Raw genomic sequence first — 13,648 nt, 5'->3', positions numbered from 1 at the left:
AACCATCTTTTAAAATCAAGTAGCAAGCTCTCTTGGGCGACTCAAAAAGGGGAGTACTGGTAATTCATGACTAATTTAGCCTGGATCCACACTGGGGGTTATGTTTTCCAGCCATGTTTTCTCAGCAGGCGGCACGCTGGTCGATTGGTTAGAGTGTCTGCCTCACAGTTCTGAGGACCGGGGTTGAATCCCCGGCCCCGCCTGTGTGGAGTTGGTATGTTCTCCCCGTGCCTGCGTGGGTTTTCTCCGGGCACTCCTCCCACATCCCAAAAACATGCATGGTAGGTTAATTGATGTCTCTAAATTGCCACTAGGTGTGAACGTGAGTGTGACTGGCTGTTTGTTTATGTGTGCCCTGCGATTGGCTGGCAACCAGTTCAGGGTGTACCCCGCCTCATGCACGGTGATAGCTGGGATGGGCTCCAGCCCTCCCGTGACCCTTGTGAGGATAAGCGGCTCAGACAATGGATGGATGGATGTTTTCTCAGCATTTGTGTCCCTTATTAGCCCAGATTGCCAGACAGTGCAGTTTCTTCATGAGGTGACATTTAATTATGGGTGGATGAAATTGTGTTCTATTAATTGAAAATAGTCACCCATGAACAGTCAGCCTTATGTTTTGTAATGGGCAAATATGAGACTGACTCATACAGCTTACTGTGGTTTAATGAAAGCTGAGGATTTTGACAGAATTAGAACACAAATTCACTGTTAACCAATGATGTATGTGTTCCTGTTTTTAAAGCCTATTTTCTAAAAAAAAAAGTCCAAATAATAAAATGTGCTTGATTACTTTTTGCTTAAATTTTGCTTAAATTATGTATATGACTGAGTTCCTACTAAACTCTCAAGATGAAGGAGTCACATGGCTCTTCACATATTACACATATGCACTCTATAACCAGTCTTGTATAAAGTGCCTGAAAGCAATACTTGAGTAAAAGTACATATATCTTAAGAGAAAATAAGATGTCATGGAGACAGTTTTAGCTGCTAGAATGAAAAAAAAACTCCCCACACACACACTAAAAAACAACAAATCATTGGGAAGTACTGCACTTACCGTATTTCCGCGACCATAAGTTGCACCGTGTTAAAAGGCGCAGTCTCAGTTACGGGGTCTATTTCTGTATTTGACACATACATAAGGCGCACTGTATTGTTGGGCGCAGGCATGGTAAAACATACACTAGCTTAAAACTTACAGTAGCATGCATGCACGCATGCTAGCGTATGTTTTTAAAAAGGCAGCGGGAGCAAAACTGAGTTCGGTTGTACTTTATTTAAGTATTTAACAATGTAAACAGTGAGTTCGGTTGTACTTTATTGAAGTATTTAACAATGTACTCACGTTATTTTTTGATCAAGCCTCATCCACAAATCCATCAAAGTCTGAGTGTCTCTATCCTATTGAGACAATATTTTTCTGCTGCAGTAATAGTAAAGCAGGGATGCCGAAGGTAAGCTAACCTAGGAGACAAGGCGATAATATAGCTACATTGGCAGAGCGCTTGTTGATAATACGAGGCTGGATGAGAAGTTTAGGGTAAAAAATGTGTGATATTGAAGGAAGGTGAGAAAACTAAGAGAGCAGGTGTGTTTATTTGTGATTATGAGGGCACCTTGCACCAAGAAATGGACCAAAATGTTGAGTAATAGAAGACACAAATTCATTTCCATCAGGTAGCTGTGATCACATTCTGAGATAAAATGACAATGAATTGTATTCTGAAAATAGTCAGTCACATTTTGATCCTTTATTTTGTAGACAACGGTTTTAATCCCTAGTCACCAGTCAATCACAGTGTTTATTTGTAGGTAGACAACCATGCATGCTTGTTTTGTTAATTGCAAGCAAAATTGCGAATAGATTTGAATGTGATCAGATGTGGTTTAGGTTTTTGTTCATTTGTGTTGTTTGAGGAAACACCCGTGTGTATATGTCAATGATGGTAAATGTTAAATGGTCTGCACTTATCTAGCACTTTATCTACACCATCACAGGGCCTAAAGCGCTTTACAAAGCCTCACATTTACCCACTCACACACATATTCATACACCAGTGGGTGACTGCTGCCATGCAAGGCGCTGCCAGCCCCACTGGGAGAAAATTAGGGTTCAGTGTCTTGCCCAAGTACACTTCGAAATGCGGACAGCCGTAGGTCACCGGACAACCCCATCTACCTACCTACGGCTGTATTTAGATGATTTCAGGCTCGCTTTGATGCAGTCCTCGTCTTTATGTTGGTTAATTGCCCGTGCCCCCATTTTTGCAGATTTAAAAAACAATTATTATTATTATTATTTTTTTTTTACGTATGTTAAGGAAAATCCCTGCTATACTGCGGGAAGAACACCATACCCACAGGAGAGCACAGTGGTGCCACCATCTTTCTATTGGGGCTGGTTTTCATCAGCTGGAACTTGGGCCTTAGTCAAGGTGGAGCGAATTATGAACAGTTCCAAATACCAGTCAGTGTGAGAACAAAACCTTCAAACGTCTGCTATAAAGTCAATGAAATGTCAGGAAAATCCCATTAGAACTTATAAACATGATTTTGGGTTAATCAGAGGCTCTTCAAATAGTGTCAGTTGTGTGCTGACTCCAATTCAACCTGTTTGAATGTGATAGGTTCATTCTGAAAACGGCCACATCCGCAGTTATGAGAGTGTGCGTACACATATGTATCCCTTATGTATCTCATTTGTTTATTTTTACTGACTCTCTCTCTCTCTCTCTCTCTCACACTCACACACACACACACACACACACAAACACGCACACCCACACACATACACACACATTAGGGTACACGGTATATGATCCGTGCGTTTACGTTGAAGTTATATTGCCCCACATCCGATTCATATGAGAGTCTGATCACATTTGAAAGAAGCCTGGTTCCGATTTGATGATATCTGGTGTTATTCATCTTTATCCTTTATGCTGGTTTATGATTACTATCCGAATTGTGCAACTTGGTCTTGTGTAAGGGCTACATTGTTCCATAAATCAGTTTACAGAATCATCTTTATTTTGCCAAGTATGTCCAAAAAACACACAAGGAATTTGTCTCCGGTAGTTGGAGCCGCTCTAGTACGACAACAGACAGTCAAAGGACAAAGAATACTTTTGAGACAAAAGACATTGAGAAAAATAGTCACTGCGCAATAAAAGGTTGCTAGTAATCTGGTAATGCCGGTACAATTATTATTATTTTTTTTTACAATTGTGCAAAAAGATGCAGAGTCCTCTAGCAATTAGAGCAGTTTGAATGACTAATATAGTAATAGTCCGGTGCAATGACCATTGTGGAAAGGGCGCCGAGACTTCAAGGAATGTATGCAGTTTAAAGTGACTATCCATCAATCGGTTCCAACATTGTCTTCCGCTTATCCGAGGTCGGGTCGCGGGGGCAGCAGCCTCAGCAGGGAAGCCCAGACTTTCCTCTCCCCAGCCCCTTCCTCTAGCTCTTCCGAGGGTATCCCGAGGCGTTCCCAGGCAAGCCGAGAGACGTAGTCTCTCAAGCATGTCCTGGGTCGTTCCCAGGGTCCCCTCCCGGTGGGACGTGCCCGGAACACCTCACCAGGGAGGTGTCCAGGAGGCATCCTAAACAGATGCGCGAGCCACCTCAGCTGGCTCCTCTCAATGCGGAGGAACAGCGGCTCTACTCTGAGCCCCTCCCAGAAGACCGAGCTTCTCACCCTATCTCTAAGGGAGAGCCCGGACACCCTGCGGAGGAAACTCATTTCGGCCGCTTGCATCCAGGATCTTGTTCTTTCAGTCACGACCCACAGCTCGTGACCTTAGGTGAGGGTAGGAACATAGATCAACCGGTAAATCGAGAGCTTCGCCTTTTGGCTTAGCTCCTTCTTTACCACAACGGATCGATACAAAGTCCGCATCACTGCAGACGCTGCACCGATCCGCCTGTCGATCTCCTGTTCCATTCTTCCCTCACTTGTGTACAAGACCCCAAGATACTTGAACTCCTCCACTTGGGGCAGGATCTCATCCCCGACCCGGAGAAGGCACTCCACCCTTATCCGACTGAGGACCATGGTCTCAGATTTGGAGGTGCTGATTTTCATCCCAGCCGCTTCACAATCTGCTGCGAACCGCTCCAGTGAGAGTTTGAGATCACGGCTTGATGAAGCCAACAGAACCACATCATCTGCAACAAGCAGAGATGCAATTCTGAGGTCTCCGAACCTGACCCCATCTACGCCTCGGCTGCACCTAGAAATTCTGTCCATAAAACCTATGAACACAATCGGCGACAAAGGGCCTCGGCCGAGTCCGACTTACTGCCGGCAATGCAGACCAAACTCTGACTCCGGTCGTACAGGGACCGAACAGCCCGTATCAGGTGGTTCGGTGCCCCATACTCCCGAAGCACCCCCCACAGGACTCCACAAGGGACACGGTCGAACGCCTTCTCCAAGTCCACAAAACACATGTAGACTGATTGGGCGAACTCCCATGCACCCTCGAGGACCCTGCCGAGGGTGAAGAGCTGGTCCACTGTTCCACGGTCAGGACAAAAATCACACTGCTCCTCCTGAATCTGAGATTCGACTTCCCGACGGACCCTCCTCTCCAGCACCCCTGGATAGACCTTACCAGGGAGGCTGAGGAGTGTGATCCCCCTGTAGTTGGAACACACCCTCCGGTCCCCCTTCTTAAAAAGGGGGACCACCACCCCAGTCTGCCAATCCAGAGGCACTGTCCCCGATGTCCACGCGATGTTGCAGAGGTGTGTCAACCAGGACAGCCCCACAACATCCAGAGCCTTTAGGAACTCCGGGCGAATCTCATCCACCCGCGGGGCCTTGCCACCGAGGAGCCTTTTAACCACCTCAGTGACCTCAACCCCAGAGATAGGAAAGCCCACATCATAGAACCCAAACTCTGCTTCCTCAAGGGAAGGACCCAACTCACCACCAGGTGGTGATCAGTTGACAGCTCCAACCCTCTCTTTACCCGAGTGTCCAACACATGCGGCCGCAAGTCTGATGACACAACCACAAAGTCGATCATCGAACTGCGACCTAGGGTGTCCATCCACTTCATCCAGCTCTTCCCGAGGGAAGGATTTGCAAAATACTGCAATCAACCGTATCTTCAAATTTCAACAAACACTACAAAATAAATACTTGAGGTAGCTATATACAGTACTGTACTTTATTAGTAGATGTACCATAGTTTCAATTGATAGCACAATAGCCTTTGTGCAAGAGAGTCAAAGCCAAACAATCTAAACATACAGTAGAGCAGTCAAACATCCTGACATGCTGTTCAGAAGAAGTTGTGCTGACAGTGTGATTGTCTGGGACGGGGCGGCTCCATTGCCTCCAACAGGGAATGTTGCAAATAACGAGACAGAGCAGTTTAAAAAAAAGTAAAGCCTTTGACGATTGTCACAAGAAGAGCAGCACGGCTGGGGTTCGGCACCAAGTTGTCCGCAGCTGTCAGACTCCACGGTTCCAACAACAGTCACATGAGCTGAAGTACCCAAGCTGAGCTTTGTTTTACAATTCTGGGAACAGCATGAACAGTCTCGTGTTCTTGTCAACTATCATGGCCTGTTACAATCATCAGGATGTTCCCATTGTTCCAGAAGTTTTTAGAAATGTAAACTGTGTTGTGATTAAATATTAATATACTTTTCAGAACAAAGGTGTAGGAACTACCTAGGTTGCTTAAAAGCGGGAAAATATCACTGTGCCATGTTAACATTTGACAGTATTCAAATGACAATTGAGTTACAGGCCAAAGAAACTGAACATGCACACAATCCAGGTATTGCACCAATTCTTTTTGCCTCCGACTGATGATGTTACCACTCGGTAAACATTGCTTAATTCTAATAACAATCAATATGCACTTTAATGTACATTAATCAATGTACACGTCTGATGGTTAACAATCAATTTGTTGGGGTATTGCACAGAATATATTTGTCAGCGTTGTTGCCATATTGTGGTGATTTATTTCTGCTCAAACTGTGATAGCCCTCTTTTATTTTCATCCCAACTTAAATCGCAGTATCAGAGGAATAATGTGTTATTTAACCTTCGGCTATTCAACGGCTATTTACATAGTAACATCTGGTTTACCATTTCTCAAATCTCATGTATTATGGGTTGAGCGGAGATTATTTTCTCATTGTACATAATGTGTTTAGAGTAAAGGGCGAGCTCTAGCTCCAGTTGTACCTGAAATTGCTGCGATTAGGACTCATGATCCAGTATCACAAGGGAGTAACCACAATGGCTTGAACATATTCCACCTGACATTTAGTTCAGGCGGATCTCTGATTGGCACTTGATTAGAAACTAATCTATGTCATTATCTCCTTCAGTAAAATTAGTTGAGTAGAAAATAGTGTTGTAAATCACAGAGGTGAAATTGTGCCAGGGCTTTGATCAGTGTTCAGTGCTGAAAAGTACTCTGAAGGGATGGGACATAAGCCGTTGCTATGGTTACAACAAGAAATGGGGGAACAGAAATGTGAAGTACCATGGGGGTGCTTCTCCATCTGAATTGTATTATCTTAGCCCTCAAATTTATATATTATAAAATAATAATACTCACAAACTGTTAGCTAGTATTTTAATGTTAGCAGTTATCCCTACAATGGGGTTAAAATAATTTCCATTAGATTTTTTGTTTTTGTTTTGCAAAGCCATTCGTGGTGCTCACTTTATTGGACTGAATCATGTTTTTGGACTTCAGACCAATTTGAAAAATTAGCAGACACAAATGTAAAGAAAAATGTTTGGCTCAAGTTGGAAGCATCACAATATTGTCACCCATTGAAGAATACACACAGCACGAATAGACATCCATCCATCCGTCCATTTTCTGAGCCGCTTCTCCTCACTAGGGTCGCGGGCGTGCTGGAGCCTATCCCAGCTGTCATCGGGCAGGAGGCGGGGTCCACCCTGAACTGGTTGCAAGCCAATCGCAGGGCACATAGAAACAAACAACCATTCGCACTACGGGCAATTTAGAGTCTCCAATTATTGCAAGTGTTTTGGGATGTGGGAGAAAACCGGAGTGCCCGGAGAAAACCCACGCAGGCACAGGGAGAACATGCAAACTCCACACAGGCAGGGCCGGGGATTGAACCCGGGTCCTCAGAACTGTGAGGCTGACGCTCTAACCAGTGCCACCTTTATTTGAACATGTAATACTTCCAGTCGTCCACTGTGCCACCTTTATTTGAACGTAATACTTTTTTTGCCGCCCACGAATAGACAATACTGAAAATATACGTTATTTATACAAATCTCTGTAAATTAAAAAATGGTTTATCATGAAAGTAACACACACATTTCCAAGATTCATTAACACCGCATGCAGTTAGACTAGCATTGTTATTGGTGGAATTCCGTTATCACTTCTGACAATGTGTAGAAACAAAAAAAAATTTTTTAATTTTATCCATCTTTGGCCTATTTTCTTCTTTCTTTAATATTTAGCCAATTTCCTCATTTTTTTTCTCTCTTGTGAAAGAGTGTTGCTAAAATGTTTAGCTACTTTCTCCTAACCTGCAGTTTGGAGGCTCTTCAGTCAACCAGCAGGTAACACCAACAAAGACAATGCAGTCGAGTTGGTTGTCTTTATATGAATGCCACTCTATTCCCCTTACTTAGATTACTGGCTGATATTCAGACTTCTGTATATCCTGCTAGGTACAATCTAGTTTAAGCATACCCATTCTCATTCCCCACCCGCCCCACGCTGCCTCCTCTGGCTCCAGTCCTGATCCTAACCCTCAGAGGTGTGGGAAATAATTAGGAGAGAAAACTGCAGCTGACACTGTTTCTAAAAGCAGGGTATTGTAATGAGAGCAGAGCAGGTATTCATTGTGTCTGATGGAGCAATTGAAAGCCGGTTGGTTTTCAAGCTGCCTGGGAGAAGCCTCGTCCAGCTTTGCTGGTCCCTTAATGCATATGGGAAACACAACCTGGGGGAGGGTGTGCCAGAGGTGTCTCCAACAATGGCAGGGTAACCCATTCAAACTGCTCTAAAGTGACACAACCCTCACCGCTTTTGTCTCAGCCAATATGGTTCTCTCTCGCTCTCTGTCTCTTACTGGGTTGTTGTACTCATTATTAATGTAAGCGATCCCGTCGAGCCACTGATGAAAATTGAGCTTCATTAAACTGTGGACTGAGTAATGGCTTAGGAAAGCTTTCTATTACCAAGGAAGAGGATAAGCAGGTTTAAGTACATAATGTCTCATATGTTGTATGTTTCTGTCCTGGTGCAGGACTTTAATGGCGTTAGGGTTTTGTTTCTGAAAATTTAAATACAAATAACAAGTCAGAACAATCGTTGTTCACAAAGACTTGGGAAAATACTGAATATGCTGTATGTGGGGCCAGTACTGTATATGTGGATGGCTCTGAAAAATAAATAAATTAAATCTTGTTTGCATACATTGTATGTTTGGTCTTAGAGTTTGACATATTGTATGTAGGTAATGCAACACCTCTGTAGTGAATGTACACTCTCTTGGAGAAGTGTTAAAAAAAAGCTCAGCAGTGGTTTCAACATTTGCATTTTTAAATTGAACATCTGACCTTTTTTCCAGACAGCTGTTTCATGACAGTTTATTGTGCAACAAATACTTTGAGAAACCCAGTTTTAAAGCCTTCGAATTGTTCTTTTGAAATATCAAAAAGCATCACATCTGATATCTGTTTTTATTTGAAAATAGTTTTGTGTTTACAGCGCTTAAGCCTGTGAAATTCTCCATAATAAACAGCATCTACAAAATGGATAGCCAAGATCCAGCTCACACATTTTTTTTACTAAACGTATATACTGGACAAATATAAGTTTAAGTACATGCGAGAGAAGAGGTGGCTTTCATTGACTTTTTTTGTTGTTTTGTACAGGTGTGGGTAAAGAAAATGTACCCCATTTTTCGCTGTTAAATGTACCGTAATTTCTCATGTATAATGCGTACCCCCAAAGTTGACCTAAAAATTCTGGAAAACCCTTCTACCCATGTATAATGTATTTTTACAATCCATGATTTTGCTTCTACCCATATGATCAAAACAAAGTATTTTTTCAAATAATTATTCTGAAGTTAAGTACTTTATTTGAAGATCCATCCATTTTCTGAGCTACTTATCCTCACTCGGGCCGCGGGAGTGCTGGAGCCTATCCCAGCAATCTTCGGGCAGGGGGCAGGGTACACTCTGAACTGGTTGCGAGCCAATCGCAGGGCACACATCAACAAACAACCATTCGCACTCACGTTTACACCTACGGGCAATTTTAGAGTCTTCAATCAACCTACCACGCATGTTTTTGGGATGTGGGAGGAAACCGGAGTGCCCGGCGAAAACCCATGCAGGCACGGGGAGAACATGCAAACTCCATCCACACAGGCGGGGCCGGGGACTGAACCCTGGTCCTCAGAACTGTGAGGCAGACGCTCTAACCAGTGCCACCTTTATTTGAACATGTAATACTTCCAGTCGTCCCCTGTGCCACCTTTATTTGAACGTAATACTTTTTTTAATTCTTATTTTGAAATTCACAGCCTCACTTTTATTTAGTAAAGGAGAAAACACACAGTTGTGCTCATATGTTTGATTACCCAGGAAGAATTTGTAAGATGGGTAAAATTCTTTAAAGAAAACATGAAGGGCAAGGCAGAACACATTTTTTAAATTATTTTAATGGGATTCAAATTAAACTGTCAAGCATTTCAGAAAAGCATTATCATTAAACAAAACATAACCATAAAAAAATTAATGAATATTTAAAAAAAAAAAACAATATTTCACATATTTTGCCAGGGTATGTAAACTTATGAGCACAACTGTACATACAGTATATGCAGTCATATGTATTAATGTTACATTGGAATGAAAGTGTAGGATACATCTTTTTCATAACCTCTCGGTGGTGGCATATTAGAATGAAAGTGTCCACCTTTCTCATAACCTCTAGATGGTGGCATACATTTATCAAATGTGAAAGTCCCCCCCCCCCCCCATTTCCCCCTATACCTATGTACAATGCGCACTATTGACTTATGACAATTCTTTGGGGGGGGGGGGGGGGAAATGCGCATTATACACGATAAATTACGGTAATTGTGTTTCAAGAGATTTGGCTTAAGCTTCCAGAAGCTACTGTACTTTATTGGTATAAGGATTGTAAGAGAACTTGGATGGAATATTGTCTCTGCTCTCCATCAAGTTAGCTTATCCTGGATCATCCTGTAACTGTAGAATTGAATTACCCCTCCTCTGGAGGCTACCACATTTTGCAACACTTGATAGAATGGTGGAGAATGAGCCAAGCAGTGCATAAAATCATTCTGGATATTTAATTAGTGCAGATCATACAAACTATATGTAACATGTTGTTACTACACACACATTTGACTTTAGATTTTAGAAGCCACTCTTCACAGTGATGTAGTGAAATAAGATGGTACTCCGTATCCTCTTTTCCAAAATGAAATATCATTCTTTCATAATGAGATTCTGAGGCTGCACTTTGAATGCATCAGGCATACACAATTTATGAATCTGCTGAGATAGCGATGAAATTCATCTTAAATTAGGAATTAAATTGATGTCCAAACTGCGACTTCTCCCTTTGGTTAATTAAACCGTGGCTGTAGAAAACCTTCGACAAAATCAAGTGACTGCCCAACCACCACATTTATTGTGATTTATTTATTTATTAAGTTAAAAGCTGTCTTTCTCTGTGGGCTCCCATTCCTCCCTCATATATTATTTGCATCACTCATCAGACATATCCATATGGTGCACGATGCATCTGCGTACTCTACTCATTCCTGTAAACAGGTAAATTAAATCCATTGTTTGACTATGTCAATCATTTTACAATCTTTTGTAAATGTCAAAACTATTTGCATTCAATTGAATTTATTTATACTATACATGGCTGGCCAGATAGTATTTTGTACATGGCCTTTGTACATGGCATTGTGACAACCTCTTCTTTCGTCCTATTTTTTTGTTTTTGTTTTACTGTATATCCGATTGTTTGAAACATTTTTATTATTGTCCAAAGAACTATGTGATTATCATGGACAATCTTGTGAGGACATTTCCTAAATTCCAAGCCTGCAGCTGGACTACATCAGCTCTGTACTGTGTTAAGTAGCTCCCACTGTCACAAGAGCAATCCTTCTTCATATCCACATCACTGTCAGACAAGTGTTACTTTTTCGAAAAGCCACCAGGCTCCGTCTCTGTCAACCGGCTGTCCCTCACTCCATTAAAGATGATTGATAGGACCTGATAACCTTTTGCCCAGCTGTTGACGCATCCTTGAGAAACTGAATAGAACTCAGATAAAGGACCCCCCCCCCCCCCCCCACCTCAATATATTTTTTCTTGACATTGTACACTAGTACATGTATGAAAATATTTTATTGCTATTCTAAGGTGGTTTAGAGCATCAAGGGTGATTACAATGTATGAGTTCTTATATTTATTTTTTAACCTTAACCTCTGCTAGATAAGGGCAGTCCTCTGCTTGGGTCAAGTGGAAACAAATAGAAGGAGAATAGACACCTTTGTTTGTCCATATATAATTGTTCTTTCTCTTGGCTTTTTTATCCTCTAATAATAGCTTGTGAGGATTTCTTCAGGACAACTTGAGACGGATTTTATGATGTTTCAGTGTGATTGATAACGTGCTCTTGGAGGGATGTCAGGCTTTCAGAGTAGGATAATGTGGATTTCTATCTATCTGCCTTCTTGTGTAAGACCTGCCATCAATCAGCAGCAATCGCGGCCTTAACCCGGTAAAATTAAAACCTTGCAGGGGGTGGGGCCTGGGTTTTCCATGGAATCAGGACACACATCAGAAGGGAGCACGACAGAATCAGAACACTGATCCACATCTCACCAGGCTCACTGCTACAGAGAAGAGGACCGATATAAGATTCCCAGCATGGGGCAGAAAATACAGTTAATGATCTGATTGCAGATGGCTGTTGACAGGGCAGAGGGATTACAGGAAGAACAGTCTAATTTTCACTGTGTGTGGAGATGTTATTAGATCTTAGCCCAGCTAATTTAATTCCTAGGCCCGTCAATATTTACCAGCAACAAGGGCCCTGCACTCTGGCAGACTCTTTGAGAATGCCAAGCTAAGGAAATGATTTGACTCATAGATGAAAAGATTAAAATTCCCCTTGCGTCTGGCTCAACATTCAGTAGAAGCTCAGCTGGTCTAGGATATGTCATAAGGCATGTTTTTACAAATGTCTCAAGTCTGCTTCTTCTCACTTTTTACTGTATGCCTGTTTTTCAGTCGATGGCTGCATACACAAAGCTGCAGGTTCCTGTCTCTATGATGAGTGTCAAACACTAAATGGCTGTGAAACCGGCAAAGCCAAAATCACCTGCGGCTATGATCTCCCTGCAAGATGTGAGTACAGTAATTAATCCCTTCCTTTCGCTCTGTGTGTGTTTGCGCACGTGCGTGTTCGTGTGTGCTGTCGCTAACGAAACCTGCCGCTCCTTCTTACTACATTCACACACAGATGTAATTTAGCATAATTGTACACTCACAGGTCACAACATTAGTAAGTACACTTGCACAATCTAATAAGAAAAAGTCATAATAATCACACACGTCGTTATTAATTGTATGACACTGTATGTATGTTGTGGCTCTATCTTGGAATGGGGTAGAATTGGCCTGCATAATCGAGATATGTTGTACCTCTCATGTATTATGATGATAACAATAACAATAATAAAAACCCTGAACATTATCATCAACATTTTGATACTCTGCTCGTATTGGACCTCATTACAATGTGCAGGTGAACCTAATGAAGTGTCTGGTGAGTGTATATTGTTTCTTAAAGTATTGTGATACAGCATTTTAGCTTGAGGCTTCTTCATCAGCAGGGTTGATCATGTTGACGTAGCTATGACACATGCAACCACTTGAACAAATCCCCGGATAAGACTTTAGTAGATGAAAACAGTTTATATAATACCAACCATACATACAATGTAAACAACACAGTGGAGGAAAAAAAAAAAAATTAACAAAAAACTTAATTAGTATGTATTAGTTTGAAAAAAGCGGCATGGTGGACGAATGGTTAGAGCGTCAGCCTCACAGTTCTGAGGTGCGGGGTTCAATCCCCGGACCTGTCTGTGTGGAGTTTGCATGTACTCCCCGTGCCTGCGTGGGTTTTCTCCAGGCACTCCGGTTTCCTCCCACTTCCCAAAAACATGCATGGTAGGTTAATTGAAAACCCTAAATTGCCCGTAGGTGTGACTGTGAGTGCGAATGGTTGTTTGTTTGTATGCGCCCTGCGATTGGCTGGCAACCAGTTCAGGGTGTACCCCGCCTTCTGCCCGATGATAGCTGGGATAGGCTCCAGCACCCCCGCCACCCTAGTGAGGAGAAGCGGCTCAGAAAATGGATGGATGGATAGTTTGAAAAAAGTAATTTTTATACATCAGAAGTGTTTTGCAAGAAAATGATGATGATTGGTACTCATATGGCTGAATGAAAGCATCATCTATATACAAACAGGCCTTTTGCTGCTTCATTTGATTGATTCTTTTCTCATCCCTCATTTATTCTATTAAGAAACCACACAACTT

At 42.2% G+C, this 13,648-nt stretch overlaps 1 protein-coding gene across 4 annotated transcripts in view; it reads left to right on the top strand.

Annotated features, from left to right (window-relative positions):
- macrod2 (mono-ADP ribosylhydrolase 2) overlaps nucleotides 1-13,648 on the top strand; it is a 459,456-nt gene that overhangs the window by 149,830 nt on the left and 295,978 nt on the right. For all 4 annotated transcript variants that reach the window (XM_061690718.1, XM_061690717.1, XM_061690716.1 and 1 more), the window contains exon 5: nucleotides 12,333-12,449. In XM_061690718.1, coding sequence (XP_061546702.1) covers nucleotides 12,333-12,449 — 117 coding nt within the window. The remainder of the gene's footprint in view (nucleotides 1-12,332; nucleotides 12,450-13,648) is intronic.

This window comes from Phycodurus eques, chromosome 11, assembly GCF_024500275.1.
Source record: "Phycodurus eques isolate BA_2022a chromosome 11, UOR_Pequ_1.1, whole genome shotgun sequence".
Lineage (NCBI taxonomy): Eukaryota > Metazoa > Chordata > Actinopteri > Syngnathiformes > Syngnathidae > Phycodurus > Phycodurus eques.
Note: the sequence above shows the minus strand (reverse complement) of the source record. Positions and strands in the feature narration are given on the sequence as shown.